The sequence below is a fragment of the Podarcis liolepis genome (assembly GCF_965112155.1).
Source record: "Podarcis liolepis genome assembly, chromosome: 14".
Classification (NCBI taxonomy): Eukaryota; Metazoa; Chordata; class Lepidosauria; order Squamata; family Lacertidae; genus Podarcis; species Podarcis liolepis.
The window spans coordinates 26,423,985-26,447,269 of NC_139569.1; the positions used below are offsets into that span (position 1 = coordinate 26,423,985).

At 55.7% G+C, this 23,285-nt stretch overlaps 1 protein-coding gene across 1 annotated transcript; it reads left to right on the plus strand.

The window, feature by feature from the left end:
* The first annotated feature begins 3,387 nt into the window (after positions 1-3,387).
* On the plus strand, positions 3,388-23,176 carry FURIN (furin, paired basic amino acid cleaving enzyme). Its single transcript, XM_083476093.1, has 16 exons — positions 3,388-4,083; positions 7,696-8,030; positions 12,436-12,534; positions 13,544-13,639; positions 15,484-15,612; positions 16,100-16,176; positions 16,527-16,615; positions 17,333-17,505; positions 17,634-17,846; positions 17,945-18,045; positions 18,173-18,276; positions 18,380-18,497; positions 19,282-19,461; positions 19,555-19,679; positions 20,578-20,694; positions 21,486-23,176. The coding sequence occupies exons 2-16, from the start codon at positions 7,851-7,853 to the stop codon at positions 22,028-22,030; spliced, it is 2,346 nt and encodes a 781-aa protein (XP_083332219.1). The 5' UTR covers positions 3,388-4,083; positions 7,696-7,850; the 3' UTR covers positions 22,031-23,176.
* The last annotated feature ends 109 nt before the right edge of the window (positions 23,177-23,285 follow it).

Here is a 23,285-nt window from a genome sequence, read left to right on the forward strand (position 1 = left end):
CTGTGGAGATTTGTGAGTTCATGCATGAAGCAGTAGATAAGACTGAGCAAAGGGAATATGAGAAATTGCCTCTCAGAATTCATGTTGGCAGAGTTTGTCCCTCAACCCTGTAGCTTTGTGGTGAGAAGGGTTAGGGTTAGCAATGGCAGGGGTTGGAGCCTAGGATAACCCTGCATCTTCTCATGCTGCTGTTCAGCTAGGCATCCCAGCAACTCTTTTATCACAAGCCTGACAAATCTGACTCAGCTTTACTGGAACTTCTCATCCATTAACGCTGATAGTCTTTATTTGAACTTTGTTACTTTATTCCATGTGCAGCTGTACTCATTCTATCTGTCTGTTACAGTTTTGTTTTGCATCTTTTAATTTTCATTTGTTGTTTTACATACATTATTAAATGAAGAAGAAAAAATCCACCTTCTCAGCTATTTCTCCGCAAGGAGGCATTATTTCCTCAAGTCAGGCTCAGCCAGGAGTTTCCTGCTCCAGCAAAATCAGCTGGCAGCTACCAAAGTGCAGGGATGATGATGCCACAGAGGGAAGCTGAAACCTGAGCACCTGAGAGCACGCAGAGCTGTGCAGACATCTTGTTCAGGTTTGCCTGGGAATATGCAGGATGTTGGCAGTGTGGCGTTGTGTGGGGTTTCTTTCTCAGTATGCTGTTCCGTAGTGCTTTCACCCATTCAATAATCGGTAGTAAGCAGAGGAATTTGCTAGCTGCTCCTTTTAATCTGTTTTAGAGCAATTTGAATTTGTAAAGTACTTTGCTGCCAGTTGTCCAAAATTCAGTTTTCAAATTCAAAGATGGCTTCACCATTGCTCTCATTTTACAGATGAAGTACCGAGCTGACAGCATTATGATCAAGGCCACCTAGTGAGGCTCAGTGTGGCATTTGTGGATAAGCTAAGCAGTTCTTTTCAGGGGATGCCCGCCTGTGTGATTGCTTTCTGTAGGAGGGCCCAAATACTGGGGCTGTTTATAGCCTTTGCTACCAATATGTGGAGAATGTGCAAGAGCTTTTCAGTGGTGGGGAAATGGATGCTGCTGCCTCTTTTTGGGGGGGGGGGAGAGAAGGGGTGCCTCTTTGCCATTTTAGGAAGGACCATTTCCAGAGGATGGGGGGGACGACAGGTGAGCCGTGCTTAGCAGGGCCTGCTTTCTGCACACTGAGAACTTGCTTCATTAGCAGGAAATCCTGGGACCTCTTGGGTTTCCGATGCATATCTCTGTTTCCCCCTGAAAACCACCTTGAATCAGCATTTGGGTTATGAAACAAAATTATCAGTAATTTCCAGTAACTAAGCTGACCCCAATTCTGGTTAATGTAAGAGGTTTCCTGCCTGCTTGGTATTTTAGTGACAGCAAAGCTACCTGCTTGATTTCCTGTGCACTGTGAGGAGAAGCTCACGCAAGATGCCTCCTGGAGCCTGAGGGTGTCTATCACCTCTGGGTGATGGAAGTAAGAGTCATGGGTAGTTCCTTGGTTGTGGCTGCAGAGGTCTAGCTTCTGAGCCCACCCCAGTTAAAGCCAAAGTGATCTTAAGAGTGATTAGGAAAGAGATCTGACAGAATAAGGCTGCAATGCTGCAGTGTCTGCCTGTGATGTGTCCATGTTTTAAGATACCAGGAAAGGCCATAGCTTGGTGTACCCTCATATACTGTGTCAGGTAGGAGGGGGCAGGCAGCAACCTGGATCAGACACAAGTGGGCTTGCAGGCGCCACCCATCACCTGTGCCTGCAAATTGCTTTGAAAGGGGCTTTGCATGTCCTCACAATAAACTGAAGCCCCTTTGAAAACACTATCTAAGTGATAAGGTGCATAGTTGGGAGATTGCTGTTTATTTCTTGAGGCTTAAGTAGCCTCTGTGGCACAAAGGGTTGCCTATCAGCCAAGGCCAATACACTAATGGCAACCCGCCCTGGACAAGGTAGTTAGTCAGAGCTGTCCATGCCCTGGCTGTGGTTTGATTACTGCAATGTGCATGGGGCTGCCATTGAAGACAATTTGGAACGCCCCTGCTGCTTGGATTGCTGACAGGAAATGAGCGAAGAATGCAAACCTTTCCGATGTTGAAATAGCTCCCAGTGAGTTTCTGAGCCAATTCAAAGGGCTCTTTAAACCCTGACATGTCTTATCTGAACCCAGTCATTTGTTGGACCACCTTTACCTGTATCAATCCATCCGCCCACTGAGTTGGGCACCTAAGGCCTTTCCCTGGGTGCCTCCACCACCCAAAATGTGGCAGATGGCAACAGGGAAGAGCCTTTTCTGTGGTGGCTTCTCACTTTGGAAGACCCTGTCCATGGTGGTCCACATGGCTACCTCATTGCTGTCATTTAGAGAACTGGCAAAAGCATGTTGGTTTTCCTAGACTGCTACAACATTAACATATATTGTAAAAGCATGATGCAACAAATGCAAAATACAGTACATACAGCAGATCAACCAAAACAGCATCACAACTCCAGTTAAGAACACTGATAGGAACTGATTCTCATTTGAGCTGGCATATTGGAGGTGGCAGAAGTGTTTGATTTTACCATTTATTTAAACTGACAGTTGCTTTTTCAGTTTGTTGAATTATTTTGGTATTTTACTTTCTAATGTTTTATTTAAATTGTGCTTTTTGATTCTGACTAGTCCCTTAGAATTCTAGGAATGCTGAAGATGCAGGATATAAATTATGGACATAAACTAAGCCTAGGACTGCAGCCACCTTCATTTTCTCAGGCCTGCCAGCTTTGCAAGGGAGGGCTAGGACCCTTTGGCCCCCTTCCTTTGAGCACAACAGGACTAGCACTGACTCCCAGCAGAAACCAGCTCTCTGCTCTGTCCCACTTTCCGCTTAGAACTCTGTGCTTTGCTTCTGGAAATCACATTTTAGGCCACAGACGCTGTATGTGAGGGGGTGCCTGATGAGCCCGCCACCCTCCAGCATCTCTGGAGCATCTCTCTGCTCATGGGGGGCGGCCATAACAAGGGGGGGGTCCCTCGTGCTGGCAGCTCTAGAGGTGCCAACTAGGCACAAATTAACTGTTGCCACTTCAAACAAGAAAGCCCACGGAGGTCTGAAAGTTAACAAAAAGGTGGAGCCATGAGAAGTGCAATTGAGCTTCCCCGTCCCACCCGTCTGATTTCTGGTTGAAGGAAGACGAACCAGAGGGGACCGGATGGGGAAGGAACGGGCAGCTACCTGCCAAGGGAGGGAGAGGAAAGACGGTTCACCTGCTGGGCTAGATGCGGGTCTGATCTGACACAGCAGGGCTCGTCTGACGTTCTGGGGGGATAAGCGAGCCCAGGCAGCCAAGTTGTTTTGGCACAAGCACTTCGTCCCCTCCCTGGCAGTAAAAGCATAAAAGTAACAAACAGCTGCCCTCGCAGGGCACATAAAATCGGCGGCCGAGGCCGGCGCTGCTGCTGCTGCTAAGCTGCGCAGGATTCCGGTGACCTGCTCGGGTGCCCAGAGGCCAGCTGCTCAGCGCTCCGGAGAGGACCGATCACTCGCTTCATGCACGGGAAGCGCTCGGGCCAAGCCCGGGAGCCGCGGTCAGGCCAGGCCAAGCCAAGAGCCGCAGGCTTGGCACAGGCGAAGGGCCGGCCTTGGAATCGCCGTGGATGCTGGCAGATGGGGCGGCCCAAAGGCGCTTCCAGGTTCCTTTTCTCTGCTCGCCCGCCCGGGGGGCGCTTCCTCCTCTCGTGCAAGCGGGCAGGGGGCCCAAAGAAGGCCCGCCTCTCCTGCTCGCTGCTGCAGTCGGGAGTGACGGCATCCGGGGGCGCCCGCCCGCTTCCCTGCCTGCCTTTTCGCCTGCGCTCTCGGTGCCCCTCGTCGGGAGGAGGAGCCGTAGAGGGCCGCCCCCTCTCCGGTCCGTCCGGCGGTTCCTGGGAGTAAACAAGCGCTGCGCCTCCGCCTCCTGCTGCTGCCCGCGGGGCGGGGGCTCCTCCGGGCTGGGCTTCCCGGTCCTTCCCTCCCGTCTAGGTGACGCTGCTCCTGCCGCCGCCCATAAAGGGGCCAGACGGGGCGGGCGGGCGCTGCCAGACGCAGGAGCCCTTCGGAGGAGAGGAGCAGCCGGCGGCGGCCCGGTAAGGCAGCGGCCGGTGTTTCGGGCAGGAACCGGGGGGGGGGGGAGCGAGCTATCTAGCAGTCGGTCCGTCCGCCCTGTTGCTGCTGCTGCCCGTCCCCCTGGAGGCGACGGGACGGGGTTTTTCTCGCTCGACCCGCCTGGGCCCTTCCCGAGGGAAGCTTCCTCGACGGCCCTGACTGGAGAAGGGCTCGGCCAGGTCTTTCCCGACGGCGCGGCCGTGACGCTTGAAGCCGAGTAGTCTGAGGTCCCCGGGAGGCGGCGCAGGTGGCGCCTGGCCCTTGCCGGCCTCCCCGAGCAATGCCCACTCGGGGCATGGCACATTCCCGAGGCCGTCTTCAGCCGGGCCTGTCGGCGGCAGGAACCCCCAAGGGCAACCTCCCCTCTTTGGCGTGGCTTGTTTTCCTCCCTCGCCGTCTCCTCCGGCTTTCCGTCTTTAACCGCGGCGAGGGGAGGCGTGAGTCACCCTGCCTGCCAGACGAGCCTGGGCGGCCAGCTGCGCTGCGCTGGGGGGCCAGGCAGAAGTCGGCGTGGACGTGGCCTTCCCGACGGAAGCGACGGCCCGGCTGCCCCGAGAAAGTTCCCCCGGACCACTTCCCCGCCCCCTATGAAACGGGGAGAGGGTCCCACGGATTGGACCCCCATTTAATAAGCAGAGAGAAGTGGGTTGCCAATATCTTGGGGTACCATACGGGGGACCTGGCTACTCTGGAGTTGTCCTACAGTAGGAGGGGGGGATATAAGGCCACTGCTTAGCTTCCACCGGGAAGGTGGGGATGGCGGCTGCCGGCTGAGCTGGCTAGGCTGACTGCTTTCTGTCGAGCTGCACTGTCCTCCCGCTTCTAAGGAAATGAGTCGATGCTGTCATAGTCCTCGCCACTTCTGGGTGCTCTTTTCCCCAGCCCTTCCCTCTGTAGGTGTGCTGTCAAGAGCGCCTGGATTCTGCCTGCTTGCAGTCTCCCTGGGGCTAGAAGGCTCAGCAGATATTCCCGGGGCACAGGTGGCCTCTTGGTGTGCCTAGGCTCATGTGGGACAAGCTGGTGTGTGTGGGTCTGTGTCTTCAGGGGAATCTGAGTATGCTGGAGGCTGAGGCGGGAGTGGGAGGGATTTAGCCAGGTGTACCTGAGTCTGCCTGGGGAAGCTCTCCAGCTGGCTCTGGAGGGAAGATGTCAACCGTCCTCCCACCCCGGTGCTCTTTCTTCAGCTGCCTGTGGACATAGCGTGGTTGTTGGGCCTCTGGTTTTCTGCCCAGCTTGGTGCTGTGCCCAAAGAGGTCACAGGATGAAAGTCCCTAAGCCACCTTCTCTCTGGGTCATGGTATGAGGCTTTGGCCTCCACAGTCACTTACAAACTCCTTGTTAAGACCGTTTTCATGGAAGACAATTTTACTCGGCTACGAGTGATCGCCAAAGAAGATGAGGCTTTTGTGGTGTGTCATGAGTTTGGGTTTCCATACCTCTAAGGGTTAACTCACTTCCCTTCCTGCTGTAAGAGACACTCTTCTGCTGCCTTGTTGCCTGGGGATGGAAACTCCTCTGGTTTTCCATTCAGACAGACTCTTCCATCTCCTCCTGCCTGGCCTGGCATGCAGCTGCCACTCCCTCTCCTCTTTATGGCATTTCAAAACTTCCTGGCATTGAACCACAGGAGCTGCTTCTGTTCCCCTATCCCTCTGGGCCCCTCAGTTAAAGGAATAAGCTTGTTCCCATAGAGTGAGGCATGCGGGGCAACATCTGTGTCCCTCCTCTTAGCCATATGGGAGTTGTTTAGCAGTGTCTTGAGGGCCCCTCGTTTTGCAGCATTGTCTCAATGAACAAGTTTTATTGTCAGGATTTTAGATGTGGCAGAGCAGCCCTGGCCACAGACCGACCTAGAAGGGCCAGGTCATAAAGGACCCAGGAGCACAGCTGATGGCACAGGGTGCATGTGTTAGGAACTGGTTGCCATCTGCGGGGAGCGGCCAAGCCTGCTGGAGACTGTGATCTCAGGGGACTGGATTCTGCTTCAGGGGCAGACCAGCTGCTGTGCCTGCAGAATCTCTTGGGTTCAGTTCCCAGCAGCATCTCCAAGGAGCAGGAGCAGGTGGCCAGTGCTGTTGGGAAAGACCGTCCTCTGTGCCTGAGACCCTGCCCATTGTAGGAAGCCATATTGAGCCAGGTGGACCAAAGGCTTGACTCTGGTGGTGGCAGCAACAGCAGCTTCATAACAGGTAGTACGGAAGCTCACCTCTGATCTGTCCCACCTTGGGTCACTTCTGGTCATGTGTTGTTGGCATGAGGGTTTGGGTGACATGGAAGAGAGGAGAATCTGGCCTTGCAGAGAGCAAACGATCCTTCAGGTTCTGTTCCAAAGTCTAAGTTCCTTATTGCTAAGCCAACAATGGAGTGCTTTGTAGTCTCTGTCTGCTGCATGGTTGGCCTCACAGTGGTCCTGAGTCCCAGGTTCTTCTTGTTCTTCTACCCACCTACCCTCTATCAAGTGTGCCTTTTTGATATTCCCCTGCTTTCTGTGTCCCTGGGAGGTGAGTGGAGCAATTTGCGCTCTGCCTGCCTTGGTGCAGAAGGTTGACAGAGCAGCATAGGGAGGTGGAACTGGGGTGACAGCCCAGGGCCAGATAGAGCTTTGAGTTTCCCCAAGTGTTGCAGGAGGGATTCTGAGGAGGTAATTTGTGGGCGTTGTTGGTCCCTGCCCATCCCTGCAGACTTGTTGACCCCTGTTTATCTTGTGTCTCCATAAGCCCCACCTCTGCCTTCTCAGTAGCTTTCCAAAGAAGTGTGGGAAATGCGGAACTGCAAATTTCCACATTCTGCAAGTATCTGCTTAAGATATTTTATACCCCTTCAATTAGAAATAATAATCCCAGGACAGTTCACAGTTGCCGATAACCATATGCAAATACAGTTTGCCAAAGTCTAATTGCACATTCTTCGCCCCCTCATAGGATTCCAGAGCCTCTGATTAGATGAGGGTTAAGCTGCCTCAGCAATGGGTGTGGGGGGCTGATCCCTTCTTGGCTGCTCAAGAACCCGAGTCAGAGCCTCCCAGCCTTGAAACTTTCCCTAAACCATCTTTTGAGCCAAGCGTGGCTTCCTTGGGTCACTCCCAGGTAGTTCAGCTGCAGCCCAGCCTCTCTCTTCGCTCAAGGCCTGTGAAGTAGGTAGGGGAGCTCTTTTTGTCAGTTTGCCCCCGGGGCCAGCCTGGCCCAGGAGCCTCCCGCTGGAGTTTTCAGCCCTGCTAGGCCACCCAAGTGGATGAGTGCCTGTCTGGCCGAAAGAGCCCTGGACGTTCCCCGCCCCTCCTGAACATGCAGCCTCTTCAGCTCTTGGGAGCAGGGCCCTTTTCCTGGGGAGGGTTAAGGGAGGAGACGAGGAGGCACCTGATGGTCATTGGGGGGCAAAGAGCTCTGGGAAGGGATCTCAGCATGCTGGGTGCAGGAACAGCTTACTTGCCACACTTCTCTGCATCCTGGGGTGTGGGACAGACCTTTGGGGTGGTGGCACATCAAGCCTGTGCTGAGGTGCCCATGAGCAGGTCTGTGTGTGGCTCCTCATCACCATCCTGACCTTTTGCTAGTCTCTGTCCAGGATCTGAATCTCTCCTTTTCTCTCCCCAGGTGCTGCGCAGGTGACACCCTCGAGGTTTGCCTCCTGCTCTCCCTCTCCTGACCACTAGCCCTGATGCTGCCTCGGACTGACTGGGGGCTTGCTGGGCGGCAGAGTGAAGGCCTGCTTTGAGGTGCTCCCTGGGCTCCCCCCTTTCCCGGCTTTCATGGATCTGAGGCCACCCTGGCTGCTGTTGTTGTGGACTCTGATTGGGGCCCTAGCTCTCCTGGCCAGAGAAGTGCTTGGCCAGCACGTCTACACCAACACCTGGGCCGTCCTAGTCCCTGCTGGGCCACAGGAAGCGGAGCGGCTGGCCAAGAAGCATGGATTCCTTAACTTGGGCCCGGTGAGTGACGCCTGCAGCCTCCCTGGAGCTAGTGCAACCCCAAACCTGAAGGGAAGCTGAAATGGGCTAAGGGAGGGAGGGATCAGCCCCTGAATCGGGGCTTGGAAGGGGTAAAGAAGAAGGCCAGGTGTGGTGGTGCTGCCTTTAGAAGGGAGATATTTAAGCCATGAAACAAATGCTGAAGCCAAGAGCCTTGCTGGGTTTGAGGCAGACCTGCTGCTCTCCTCATTGCTGGGGTCTGGGAGAGGGACTCTTTTCCATGCATGGAGGCACTGGGAGGTGCTAACAATAGAGGCAGGGTGCTTGGCTGTGGTGGGCGAGCTGGAAACTCCACCTGGGAAAGTCTGTTGGGAGTTCAGAGCTAGCTGAGATTGGGATGAGGAACCAATGTTTGCCCAGGTGGGATTGGCCAGTGACTATGGTGTCATATGATTGGTTTTCCTTCTCCTACAACCTATAGTTCAATTTGCTTTCAGGAGTTGCATTGAGTTTTTTGTAGGCCTTTGGCAGAATATTTTCATGTGCTCTGCAGAGGGGCTGACTGTGGTGGGTGGGAGGTGTTGCTTGATGTGCTGAAGGTAGAATGTGGCTCTAGTGGCAGCAGGCTGCTCTACCTTTTTCCTTGTCCTTTCTAGTTGAATGTGCTTCAGTTAAACTCCCTACAGGTGGAAAGGTGATGTTTGTGCGCCTTACAAAAGGGCATTTGTTGCTGCCTCTTGAAAAGTGACTTTTTGCGGGTGGCTGGTTGGCTCTCTTTTCCCCAGGAGCCTCGTATCTTGGAGGTGGTGGTGGGCCCAGCTGCCCTGTGCTGACGCACGACTAATGCAAGCTTTGCTTGGCATCAGGCATGGAGTTGCCAGTTGCATCATCTTCTGGGCAGATTTGGAAAGGTCAAAAGCACAGCCTGCCCCCTGAGGCTGTTTGCACTTCACCTGCATGTGGGATCGGACACTGTGTGCCCTGGGGCTGTTTGCCTACCTTGAGGCCACCCCTTGTTCTCATCCTCATTCATGCCACGCTCTTTGCTGCCCTGCAACTCTTGAATCATTTCACCCTTGAGTGGGAAGACGTGGCATTGACCAGCATTGACAATGGGGCTGATGAGCTTCACTGAAGCCCACCTAAGGCAGGGCTGACTGCAGGGTGGGACTGGCACTCGGGATGGATTGGATCTCTTGCTCCAGGGGGAGATGAGTCCAGCTCTTTTGGGGCTGGCTCTGTTGAAAGCACTTGACATGTTGACAGGGAGGTGCAGCACCCCATTCCCACCTAATCTCCTGGTCATATGGCCGCCTTAGAGGCAGGCCCAGAGGCTTCCTCACTTGCTGAGCTCACCAGCTGTTTTAGGGCTCACCCAGACTTCCTTCTGCACCACACTTTCCTGCCACAGGCCTGCACTTTCTAGGTCCGTGTCCAAGTGATTTTATATGTATGTGTTGCCACTACCCTTGGAAAAACTGCTGAATTGGAGCAAAAGGGAATCCGTGGAAAAACTGATTACCATTTGTTCCAATTCAACAGTAAACAGTGGGTTTTCCCAGGGGAAGCGGTGAAACACACTCAAAAAACCACATGGACCTAGAAAGTGTGGACCTGTGCCTGGAAAACATGGCACAGTCTTGATAAGCCCTGACTCCAGAGTGAAGCTTGGTTAGGGGGGCAGGATGGGGGCTTGGCCTGCTAGAGCATCTTCGGGGGACAAAGCAAGCTGTTCCTTTGGAGCTAAGAACGTAAGAAGAACCTGCTGGATCAAGCCAAATGGGGCCCTTCTATTCAGTTTTCTATTCTCACAGTGAACAGTGAACATCCTGCAATCAGGTGCCCCTTCTGGGAAACTTGCAAGCAGGACCTGAGCACAAGGGCAACTCTCTCCTCCTGTGGAGACAGAGCATAGCCACCCTGCTAGTAGTCACTGATTGCCCTCTCCTCTATGAATTTGTCCAGTCCTCTTTTAAAGCCATCCAAGTTGATGGCCATCACTGCCTCTTGTGGGCATGAGTTCCATAGCTAAATTTCATGAAGAATCACTTTATCAGTCTTGAACCTTCCAGCAGTCAGCTTTATTGGATGTCCATGCATGAGTTCTAGTGTTGAGAAGGGAGCAAAACTTGCTCTACCCACTTCCCCCCATGCTATGCATAATTTTTATAAACTTCTATCACACTTTGGTCTTCTTCTTCGCATGAGGATCAATCCAGGCTGCTTGCCATTTGCCAGCTCCTGGTTGCAATCACCCCTTCACCGCTTCCTCCCTCACCAACTCAAGGCCTCCACCGCCCAGGCGATGAGAGCCAGGCGTTCTGGCCTTGCACACGAGGTAACAACCTTTCCCTGCTGCGATTTCTGGGGGTTGAACTATCCCTTGGAGCTGGATGTGGGTGCTGGTGGCAACAGAGTCTTCCGTTCCGGGTGCTGAGCTTCTGCAGAGCATCAGTCCTGGTCAGATCCTGAGAGCCCAGTGAGGGGAGGTGCTGTGCAGCAGGCTGGGGCTCAGGCTCAGTTGGGCTGGGGTGGAGGGGTAGAATACTCTGCAGAAAACCCAAGACCCCTGGGGCAGGGGGCCTGTGGAGGAGGTAGTTATGCAGAAGTGGGCTCTCTCTGCCACTGGGCCTTTGATTCCGGAGGCAGGAAAGAAGCTGTTCAGTGAAATTCTTTTTGTTCATCTGTGAGGAATGTTTTGCCCCTGGCACAACTGGAATGGACCAGGGCTCAGTCCGGCGCAACCTAAGGCCCAGGAGCGGAGCTAAGGAGTGGGGTGTCAGTCCTCTGTGGGTCATGCTTCTTCCTTCCTGCCCTGGCCTGTGCCGCTGTACCCCCTAAGTTCCCGTTGTGGCTCCTGGCTCCTTCCTAGGGCAGGCTGAGCAGGTTTGTGGTGCTGGCACCTGCGGGCAGCAGCCAAGGCAAGAGGCCCTGCGAAGGGGAATCCTGTTTGTTTTGGGGAAAATAGGGCAGGGAGCCAGGGCCTGGTGCACAGCCAGGCATGGGGCAGGCAACAACTAGCTCGGGGTTCTGAGGCGCTCTCAGGAAGAAGGCAAAGGGATCTGGGAAGAGGGGAGTCCCTTCCTTGAAGACGTGGGGCTGGCCCCAGCTGCCCAGTTGAGGGCTTGTGCTGCATTCAGCAAGGGGCTGGGGGACCAGAAGAGCCTCTCCTTGCTAAGGCTGGAGCCCACCAGGGTGGGGCACCTCCCTCTCCTCTCTGCCTGGCAGTGACGCTCTGTCTGCGAATTGCCCCCACCGCTGGCACAGTGCCAATTCTCGGGGCAGGAGCTGGTGTCCCCTTACACTTAAGCCCTTGTTTCCATGGTGAAATGCCCTGCAATTCTCTTCAGCTGTCTTCTGGGGAGGGGGGAATTGCATGACCCCTTTTTTTGCAATTGAGCGTTGGGAGTGGAGGCTTCAGCCCCTGGAATGTGCAGGCTGAAAATGTCCTAGGAGGAGCCTCTGGTGAAGGGGTCTGTTGGGGCCAGGGGCTGCTGTTGGGCTGTGGACGCTGTACCCATCTTTCTCCAAGCAGAGACAATTCCACGGTGGTCGTGGAGTTCCCTCTTTTCATCCTCACAGCAACCTTGTGAGGTTGGCTAGGCTAAAAGGGACTTCCCCTGTGAGCCTTGCAGCCAAGAAGAGAATAGGGCAAGAGGGGTCAACCACAACTGCTGTGGGACCTCCATGCCTGCTTCCTTCCTTCCCTTGAGCTTCCTCTTCGCAGAGGGCAACCCTTTTGACCTGCTGGCATACCCGATCCTCCAGCCTTTGCCCTGCACTGGTGGTCTGTGCCCTGCTAAGAACAAGAGTTTGGATTTGATATCCCGCTTAGAGTGTGGGTGTGAGAAATGAGAGGGGACTTTCAGAAATTGTTGCCTGGGAGGCTGCACACTGGACGCTGGAAGGGAGTAGGAGCCCGTCGCTGGCAAGGCTTAGGTGGGGGTCCCTCAAGTGTCCGCTTAACATAGCTCTCCCCCTCCTCCTCCTGTGCCATCTCTAGGGAGGCCAGCAAGCTGCCCCTTTCCTTCCTCCTCCTCTCTGCCACTTGGGCCCAGCGCCATGAGGTCACTTGAGGAGCTGCTGCTCTCGCCCTGCCCTTCTTTTGAGGGGTTTGTTTAAAGATTAGAGATTTACATCAGAATCTTCTTAGCATCTTAGCCAGGCCCTGCAGGCAGCATGTGGGGAAGGAGCAGGAGCCAGCTGGTGGCCCTCATGGGGATGAGCGGTGGGGAGAGGAGCTCCTGGATTTGGCCTCCCCTCCCTCCCCTCCATTAACTGGGTGCCAGCATGTGGGGCTATACTTGCCCATGGGGAGCCTCCCCTGGATGGGACCTCTGCCTTGTGCTATCACGGGCTGCCCTGCTTGGACCGACACATGGGAGATTTTTTGTCTCATTCATTCCTCCTTTCTCCCCCACCCTAGATCGTTGGAGACTATTACCACTTCCATCACCGAGGGGTGGCCAAGCGTTCCCTCTCCCCACACCGGTCCCACCACAGCTATCTGGGCAGAGAGCCACAGGTGAGTCCACAGAAGCAGGGAACCTGTTCCAAGTGAGAGGCAGTCAACATGGGGGTGCTACAGAGCACAGAAGCCCTGGTTCTGGTCAGTGCAGGCCTGATGCGCTGTAGGGCTTTGGCACCCACTTCTCTTGGAGACAGCTGCGGTTGGCTCCTGCTTGAGGCTTTTGGCTGAGCTCCCACGGTGGAGAGAGCAGAAGGGTTTTCTGCCTCCAGCATGCCTCGACTGGGCACTTTTGTGCTCTGCACATGGCCTGCGGCCGGCTCTGGGATAGGCTGTGGAGGGTGTCTAATCAGGCTGGTTTTAAACCAGATGGGCCTGATAGCCTGGTTCCATTTTGGGCTGCAGAAGAAAGCCCAGAGGATTAGCAGCCTGTCTGGGCCACCTCCTCCCCTGCAATTCTGGCTCTTCATTACCCATCCCTTCCTCCAAGGTGTCTCCTGCCACATCACCCTCACAACAATCCTGGGAGGCAGGCTGGGCAATACAGCAACTGGCCCAAGGCCAGCCAGTGAGCCTCATGCCTGGGGATGTGAACTGAATCCTAGCCTGGCACTGCAATAACTGCAATGGCACTACATTGCTGCCAGTCTCAGTGCAGATGACACTGAGCTAGGTGGGCCAGTTGGCCTGACCTGGTCCAAGAAAGAGATGAGAGGGTGGAGCCCACCCTGCCAGGCATTTTGGTGGCTGCCTGAGTCCTTCTGGTCTCCCTATGGGTGGCAATAGGGGAAGGGATGGGCCCCCTCCACATTTGGCCAAGGATGTCCCTGGCCTGACTGACCCTGGTCCTCCTGGGCGTTGTGGGGTTCGAGAGTCCACTTTGTGCGTGGCTGAAACTGAGCTTCACCCCTGCAGGTGCCAAGATCTTTCCACAAAGCATCCTGTCATTCTTGCCAGCAACTGTGCCCCCGCCAGCCACCTCCATGGGGACCTGGTTGCTCCTCGCACCCAAGGGTGCACTTAGGAGGCTGCCCTTCAGTGCCTTTTCTGCCTTTTGCCTCCTCAGGTGCACTGGCTGGAGCAGCAGGTGTCCAAGCTCCGGACAAAGCGGGACACCTTCCTGGAGCCCTCAGACCCCAAGTTCCCTCAGCAGTGGTACCTGGTAAGTGGGAGGGGAGGGCGGCGTGATGATGAAGGGAAGCAGAAGCCACCAGGCAACAGGCACTGGATTCTGCCCTCCCCAGGGCTGCTGCCAGCCATGCCCTTCCACCCACATGGTGGTTGGGCAAGGGCGCCCTGATGTGACTGCTAATCCCCTCCCACAGAGTTAATCACTCCCTCCCTCCCTCCCTGCCTGGAGGATTAGTGGCAGCCTGGGAACAAAGCCCCCTCCATGACTGAGCTCACAGGAGCTGCCACCGCCCCGGAACAGAATCTGCCCCGGCCCTTGGACTGCCAGGAGCTCCCAGAGGCCACTGAGGGGCACCATCCGGATTCTGTCCTAAACAATGGGGCAACATCATTGCTGTTGTTGTTGCTAATTTATTTATTACTTGCCTTTCACCCTAAGGTCCCAGGGCAGGTCATAGCATTAAAAACAATACAGGCAACTCTCAGTTTACGCATGTTCAGCAGGACTGCATACACATGCATTGCACCAAACCCGGAAGTGACTTTTAAAACAGCAAAAATGGGCCCTCAGAGAGCCCAGAAACAGTGCCCAGGAATCCCACAAGCCTTTGCACTGACCTTTGAGGCCTGTGGAGGGTTTGAATTTGAGAAAGGAGGTTTGGAGGGAGTGATTGTGGTGGATTTTGGTGGTCTGCTAAGTGGTGCTGGTTTTTCAAGGGTTTCCATAGGTTTAGAGCAGTGTTTCCCAAACTTGGGTCTCCAGCTGTTTTTTTCAGACTACAATTCCCATCATCCCTAACCACTGGCCTTGCTAGCTAGGGATGATGGGAGTTGTAGTCCAAAAACAGATGGAGACCCAAGTGTGGGAAACACTGGTTTAGGGGGGGTTTGCAGGCATTTCCAATGGTGTTTCAAGTATATGTGATTTCATTGATGCGGGCAGTGCCTCGGAACATAATCCCCGTGTAAATTGGGAGCTGCCTGCATTACAAATAATTTAAAACAACTTTCCACCATAAGAATCAGAAGCCAGAGGAAAGAGGTGTGTCTTCAGCATTCTCCAGAAGCTGTGCAATGAAGGTGCCAGGCGAACCTCTTTGCGGAGGGAGTTCCACAGCTTTTAGGGGCCACTACAGAGAAGGCTGTCTCCCAGCACGTTCTCTTTGTGCCAATGTTTCTCCCCCAAAGCTGGGGGTCTTTCACAGTCCATTTCCAACTGGGGACTTGTCAGGCGTTGAAGGAGGTGTTGCTGCAGAGCAGATTCTCCCCCACCCCTCCTCCCAGTGGCGTAGCGTGGGGGGTGCAGGGGGGCCGGCCGCACCGGGCGCAACATCTGGGGGTTAGGGTTAGGGGGCGCAAATCCACTGGTTAGGGGGCGCAAATCCATGGGTTAGGGGGCGCAAATTACTTGCCTTGCCCCGGATGCTGACAACCCACGCTACGCCACTGCCTCCTCCCCACTGTAGAGTCCTCTTTGCATAGCATAGAATAGTAGGGCCAAGAGGCTGGAACTGGCATTCTCCTGCCCCAATGAATATGTGGGGCTTGATCCTGCCACTTTCCAGGAAAATGGGAGGGGGGTAGTGAAGGGAGCAGCAGCCAGCATTCCCCAATGCTCAGCTACAGATTCTTCCTTAAAGACTTAGCTGTAGTTCCTGCATAGCAGGGGGTTGGACTAGATGACCCTTGGAGTCCTTTCCAACTCTGCAGTTCTGTGATTCTGTGAGCCAGGCATCTGGGGTCTAGTTAGAGATGGTTGCCTCCCCCACCCCCATGTGACGAAACACTGCCACGGCTCCGTAGCCTTTAGAGTTGCCCTACTGGCTGTGCTGACTAGCTTTCTGCTCCCCCCACCTTTGCCCCTTTGCCTTCCAGTCCAATGGGAACCAGCGAGACCTGAACGTGCGGGAGGCCTGGCAGCAGGGCTACACGGGGCGTGGCATCGTGATCTCCATCTTGGACGACGGCATTGAGAAGAACCACCCGGATCTGGAGGCCAACTATGTGAGTGGGATGTGAGCGGGCTCCATTGGCACATGCCGTGCCCACTTTGCAGGGCTGGTAGAAGGGGCCGCGAGTCTTCCTGGGACAACCCCCTCCCATCCAAGCTGAGGCCACTTTTGCACGCAAGCTGAGGGAAGCTTTGTAGCAGTAACAAAATCCCAGAGTCCTCCTGAGCCCCATCAAGCCCTGCCTGCGATGGAATGAGCCCAAGCAAATTCAGCCTCTGGTTGTGGCTACTTGCAGCACCACTTTGCATCACATGTGGAACAGTGGTCCTTTCTGGACTCTTGGGGTCACAACTGGAGCTTTCGGAACTGGGAGTTTACTGCTGGTGCAGAAAACGTGATTGTGGGGAGGGCAATTCCAGCGGGGAAAGAGGTGATGCTGGGCTCTTTCGTTGCAATTCCTACATTGCAGGTAGTTGGACTAGAAGGATCCCCCGGGATCCCTCCCAACTCTACAATACTGTAATTCTTTCTTCCTTCAGGATCCTGCCGCCAGCTTTGATGTGAACGATCAGGATTCAGACCCTCAGCCGCGTTACACCCAAATGAATGACAACAGGTGGGGACTCTTTCCGGAGAGAGGTTGGGTAGGGATGGGAGATATTGGGTAGGGAAAGAGGAACACCACTCCTGCTCAGTCGCTGGGGACATGTGGGCTGGGAACGGCGCTGTGCAGAAGGAAAGGTGGATGGAGCTTCCTACCCCCTGGGAATGCTGCACTTCCCCCCCTTTGTCCCCCTCCCCGCCTTTGCCCATTTGAACCCTGACTGTTCAGGCTGCACTGAGAGGGAGAGAAGTTTGGGGCAGGTTTTCTTGTCCCCTGCTCCCTGTTTTCTCCCTGTTCTAATGTATGGCCGCCAGTCCCTCCCCACCCAGCTCAAGTCCGACCCCCCTCTCTCCTTCTTACAGGCATGGTACTCGATGTGCAGGCGAAGTAGCTGCCGTGGCAAACAATGGCATCTGTGGTGTAGGTGTTGCTTACAACGCCAAGATCGGAGGTGAGGAGGGCATTGTCTCCGCCTTGGGCTGTACTCCTCATCCAGCTTCTCACACTGGGTTAGCTGCCCAGAGGGGGCCTGAAATCATAAATTGTAGAGTTGGAAGGGACCCCGAGAGTCATCTAATCCAACCCCCCTGCAAAGCAGCAGCAATAATAATAATAATAATAATAATAATAATAATAATAATAATAAAATTATTATTTATACCCTGCCCATCTGGCTGAGTTTCCCCAGCCACTCTGGGCGGCTCCCTATTGAGTGTTAAAAACAATACAGCATTGGATATTAAAAACTTCCCTAAACAGGGCTGCCTTCAGATGTCTTTTAAAGGAACAGGAGGTCGTTCCCCTGTCAAACAGCTCTTATAGTCTCATTTCTTGTCATTTGGATCCGTTAGTTTGGGTCCTACACTCTGGAGCATCACAAAATAAGCTTGCTCCATCCTCCCTGTGGCAGCCCTTCAGATATTTGAAGTTGGCTCCCATATCACCCCTTCTCCAGGTGAAACATACCTAACTCCTTCCATCATTACCCATAAGGCTTGGCTTCCAGACCCTTGATCATCTCAGTCACCCTCTTAAGCACCTCTTCCAACTTGTCAATACCCTCCTTAAACTGTGGTGCCCAGAACTGGGCACAGGACTCCAGGTGGGGCCCCGCCAAGGCAGACCAGAGCAGTGCCATTAGTGATGTCCATCTGTGCCATCATCTTAGGTGTCCGCATGCTGGATGGAGAGGTGACGGATGCTGTGGAGGCCCGTTCCCTGGGCCTCAACCCCAACCACATCCACATCTACAGCGCCAGCTGGGGCCCTGAGGACGACGGCAAGACGGTGGACGGCCCGGCCCGCTTGGCTGAAGAGGCCTTCTACCGGGGCGTCAGCCAGGTGAGCCTGTGGTCTGCAGCCAGGGGAGGAGGAAGGGTGGCCCTTGGGGTGAGATTGGGCTGCTGCCAAGCCTCCCACCTCCACCCCTAGTCTTGCCTCTGCCTGACTTGGTCCCCACCCCACCCCAGGGCCGCAACGGGCTGGGCTCCATCTTCGTCTGGGCTTCTGGGAATGGCGGGCGCGAGCACGACAGCTGCAACTGCGACGGCTACACCAACAGCATCTACACCCTCTCGATCAGCAGCACCACCCAGTACGGGAACGTGCCCTGGTACAGCGAGGCTTGCTCCTCCACCCTTGCCACCACCTACAGCAGCGGCAGCCAGAACGAGAAGCAGATCGTGAGTCTCCATCGAGCCTGACGGGGGGTTGGGGTTTGGGTGCAGGCTTTGGGTCACAACCTGGCAATCACCCTGTGCCTCCTCCTCCTTCTCCCCAGGTGACTACAGACCTGAGGCAGAAGTGCACCGAGTCTCACACAGGCACCTCCGCCTCTGCCCCGTTGGCAGCTGGGATCATTGCCCTGGCACTGGAAGCAAAGTAAGGGGGCCGGGAGGGAGGGGAGAAGGGCTTGTGGCAGTGCGGGTGCTGCTTTGGTCCCTGATGGAGATGAGGGGTTTGGCACCCTTGCCCTCTCCAGTGAGACACGGCTGCTCCTTCTCCGCAGCAAGAACCTGACCTGGCGCGATATGCAGCACCTGGTTGTGCAGACCTCCAAGCCCGCCCACCTCAACACCAACGACTGGGCCACCAACGGGGTGGGACGCAAAGGTAAGCAGGCACCTGCCAAGGACATGCCACTCTGGGGTGGTGGCAGGGTGCAGGGGCAGGTCCTGAGCCTCTCACACACCTTTCTTCCTCCCTCTGCTTGCAGTCAGCCACTCGTACGGCTATGGACTCCTGGACGCCGGCGCCATGGTGACTCTTGCCAGGAACTGGACCTCGGTGGGGCCTCAGCGGAAGTGTGTCCTGGACATCCTCACCGAGCCAAAGTGCGTCCCCCCAGTGGAGCGGGGAGGGGGTGGGTTTGGGGTCAGGCCCTCCTTAGGGCCAGCCTGCATGTGGCCAGTTACTGAGGGTGAAACGAGCTTGGGGCGTCGGGCTCCTTGAGGACTAGACTATTGCCTCGTCTGTGTTTGAACATCGCACAGACAATGTGTAGAAATCCTAAGGAGCATCTGATCTGTGGCTTAGAAATCGGGGAAGGAGAGGTGGCTGCAGCTTCCCTTGCCGTGGACTGGAACTGGCTGGAAGCGGCTGGAGGGAGAGAGGGAGGGAGTGTCCATCCGTCCACATGAACCAGACAGAGGAGGCTTTTCAAGGACAGGACAGAGCTGCCTTTCTCCAGGGTGTTGCTGCAGCGGGGGCTGCTCCCATCTCTTGCCCTGCCCTCCAAACACTGCTGAGTGCCAAGGACCGGGCTGGAGTTTGCTTTTCAGGCTAATTCTGGATATTTTGCTGCTGGTGGACAACACCTTGTGGTCCTGTGGTGCTGGACCTCAGGGGATCAGAGGGTGCGGGGGGTGGAGCAGGGATGAGGCTGGGTTGGTGGTCCTTGCTAGAGCAGGCCAGCCCCTGCATTCCTGCCCACTGCAATCCTTTTTTTATCCAGAGTTCTGCCTTGCAGAATTTGCCCTCTGAGGCTGCTGCTGGCTGGCAAAGCCTCCTCCAGCCAGGCTAGGGATCTCAGCTCCTGTGGGAAAAGGAGTGGCAGGGCTCTTGCTCCTTTCACATCCTGTTCCGGCCCTGACCATGGGTGCCTGTTGCCTCCTGCAGGGACATTGGGAAGCGCCTGGAGGTGCGGCAGAAAGTGGATGCCTGCCTGGGGAAGGCCAGCTATGTGGGGCAGCTGGAGCACGTCCAGGCCCGGCTCACCCTCTCCTACAACCGCCGGGGTGACCTAGCCATCCACCTTGTCAGTCCCATGGGAACCCGCTCCACCTTGCTGGCTGCCCGGTAAGCCCCCTACCTTCCCTGGACCCACTCCTTTCTGGGAAGCTGCCTCTGGGCTCTGCCCCCCAATGCCTCTCACTTTTGTCCTCTCCCCAGGCCCCACGACTACTCGGCTGACGGCTTCAATGACTGGGCCTTCATGACGACGCATTCGTGGGACGAGGACCCCACTGGCGAGTGGGTGCTGGAGATTGAGAACACCAGTGAAGCCAACAATTTTGGTAACGGGGAAAGGGCACCTACTTCTCTATGCCCAGACCCACTTGTTGTGGCAAGAAAAATATTCCAACCATCCCGTGCCTCCCGCCCCTTGTCTCAAATCCCTCCAGTCCCCGTGACAGCCACCTGTCATTTCTCCACCCCCTCAGCTTCCTCTGCTCCTTGTCACATCAGCTGCAATTTGGTCTCCCTCCCGGGAGCACTGCCTGACCTCCCTCCCCCTGCTTACTGGGCCCAGCTGTGGGCATTCCCTCCCTTCCCGCCCCCCCAACCCCAACAGCTGTTTAATTTCCTCTTGCTCTGTTTTAATTCCCTGTGACGGAAACCCCAGAAAGGCGGGGGGGGGGGACTTCCCCAGCTGCCATCCCTGCCTGTTTAAGAGGCTGCCGGCTGGACAGAAGGAGGGAGGGATGGAGATGCTGTGCTGAGCTCCTGAATGTAGCCCCCTTCCCCACCTGTGGCCTCAACAGCAGCGGTTTACAAACTTGGTTCCATAAACTGATTCCCAGTGTCCCCCCCTTATCCTATAAAAAGCATTACTCAGAATAGCAGTTTGCACCACCCCCTTAATGGTAGATCATAACACAATAACATTCAAAACAATTAATTTCACCTTTATTCAAAATCCGATTAAAACTATTCAATTTAATTCCACAAAACAGATGACCTTGATCCAGCAATACCAGCTTTTCAGGGTCTGAAAGTCACCTTGCCTCTTAGTGTCCTCCTCCCCCTGTAATCCCACCACCCAGTTTGGGAACCAGTGCTCCTCAGCGTTAGGCCCTTCTTGGGGGCTGTTGCGCAGCAGAGCGTGCCAGGCACAACTCCTTGAGTGACAGGGAGGAGGGCAGGTTGGCTGGCTCTGCCTCCTCCTCACATCTTCTGCCCTTCCACCCGCAGGCACCCTCACCAAGTTCACGCTGGTTCTGTATGGGACGGCCATCGACCCCCCCAGCCTCTCCAACCAGTTTGAGAGCAGCGGCTGCAAGACCCTGACCAGCAGCCAGGCCTGCGTTGGTAAGTTTTGATGTAGTTATTTGTTTCATTGCATCCATATCCTACCAGTTTCTCCAAGGAGCTCAAGGTGGCGCCACAGTCTTTCCCTTCCAACAACAACCCTGTGAGGTCGAGAGGCAGCGAATGGCCGAAGGTCACCCAGGGAACTTCACAGCTGAGCAGAGATTTGAGCCCCGGTCTCCTAGGGCATAGTCCAACCACTACACCTCCACTGGCCCCCAAACCTGCTCCACTCGAAAAGCCTATGCTGGAGCCCTGCTCTGAACAACAACAACAATTATTTTATTATTATTATTTATACCCCACCCATCTGGCTGGGTTTCCCCAGCCACTCTGCGTGGTTTACAGCATATCTAAAACCATAAAACATCAAGCGTTAAAAACCTCATGATACAGGGCTGCCTTCAGGTGTCTTCTGAAAGTTGTGTAATTCTTTATCTCCCTGTCATCTGAAGGAAGGCATTCCACAGGGAGGGTGTCACTATCAAGAAGGCCCTCTGCAGTTGCCACCAGGTTCCTCCCACTAGGCACTGCTCTGAGTGACTGGGCGTACAGAGGGCAGCTTTCATAAGGTGTCCAATGTGTTTGGCACAAATGGGAACCATGCCATCTTCTGCCCATGTCCCTGGGCAAAGGGCCCCCCCACAGAGGGGGCTGTGTGGACAGGAGACCCCACACCCCTCTCTCCACTACAGGTAAGGGGCGGACCTTGCTCCTTGGCACTGCCTGAATGCCTTTTCTTCCAGAGCCTGAAGGCCTGACCCCTTCTCTTGCCCCTTCTCTCCTTGCAGTGTGCGAAGAAGGCTTCTACCTCCACCAGAAGACCTGCCTCAAAACGTGCCCCCCTGCCTTTGCGCCGGGCACTGTGGCCCCCCCTCTGGAGAACATTCTGGAGCCCCAGCTGAGCTCCCGCCTCTGCGTGCCCTGCCACCCGTCCTGCGCCACCTGCTTGGGCCCGGAAGCCACCCAGTGTCTGTCCTGCCCGGCCCACGCCCACTACAACAGCCAGGAGCAGACGTGCTCCCACCAGACCCAGAGCAGCCGGGCCTCACCCACCCTCCTCAGGGAGGGCATGCAGGTTGCCGGCGGCCCCTCCCGCTTGCCCGTGGTGGTGGCCATCCTGAGCTGTGCCTTCATCGTCCTGGTCTTCGTCCTGGTCTTCCTGGTGCTGCAGCTGCGCTCCGGGCTGTGCCTGCGCGGGGTCAAGGTGTATTCGCTGGAGAGCGGAGGCATCATCGCCTACAAGGGGCTGCCTTCGGACGCCTGGCAGGAGGGGCCTGAGGAAGAGGAGGAGGGCGAGAGGACTGCCTTCATCAGAGACCAAAGCACCCTTTGATGAGCCTGCAGCCCCCCGGCGCATCAGGGGCAAGACCAAGGGGCCAGAGGCTCTGCACCGGTCTGCTCTCTCACTCCCCCCATGGCTGGGTGGGGACCTTGGACAGAGGCACTCTGCGTGTGGGCCAGGATGCTGCTGGAGGACAAGGCGCCCAGGCACCCTAGGCACTGGTTTTAACTCGCCAAAGTGATTTTTTAAAGACTGAACCAGTTTCTCTGCCTGCCTCCGCTGTGGTTGGAGGGGCATCTGCGCGGGGCTGCCTTCCTCGCTGCTTGGGAAGGGGCAGGAAAAGCCCCTCAAGCCTTTGTCTCCAGGCAGGGGCGTGGCTGAGAGTGCCCCGTCCAGTGTGGGGCGGGGGGGGGGGTTAAAGTGGCACAGGCCCCCAGCTCCGTCGCCTTCTTTCTGCCCTGCCAGCAGCAATAAGAGCCTGACTCCTCCTCTCCTGCTCCGTTCCGTGCCCTTCCCACTGATCCACGGAGCTTGTGCCACCGTTTGGGGCCTCTTCCTTGTGCAGCCGGCCACCTGCCTACCCATGCCTTGGTAGACTGGGAGGTGAGCTGGGCTCCTCCTCCTCTTTCCCTGCCCCCACCCGTGACAGTTGGGGCTGAGATGGACGATTGATGCCATGGGTGTGTCTCTTCAACCCAAGGCGGGCGGCTCTGCCCTCCCTCCTGCAGGAGCAGGAATTCCTCTGGGGCCACGGGGAGGGGGCCTGGGGGCGGCGGCTGCTGCTTGACCACTGAGCTGTGCCCAGCCCCTCCCTGGATCTGCCCAAAGTCACTGGAGCTTCCATCTTTCCTCATGTGCCTTGTTCCCCCTCCTCCTCCTCTTCTTCTTCTTCCTCCTTGATGACAATCTGTTGCTGGTCCTGGGGTTGCACTGCCCGCCTCGCCTGCCTCTCTCCCTCCGGGTCTGTTCCCTGCTCTCTGCTGCTGGCGGAGGTGGAGGCTGTGCAGTTGTAGGCAGGGGAAAGAACGGGCTGCCCAGGACTCGTTTTCTATCATAACTTTTTTGGTGCACAAATAATTTCTTGTAATTTAAACAAGGAGCCAATTCCTGTGGCCAGTTGTTTTGTTTTTTTAATTTAATGGATGTGGATATAACGCTAGAGAGATTAAAGTTTATTAAATGTTGGAACTATGCAAACTTGCTGTGTCCCGCTGTGTTCTCTAGACAGAGATTTTGTGTTGGTGGGTTGCAGGTTCCTGGCCACAGACACAGGCGTGCCTCACACCTCCCAGGCAGCTAACAGGCC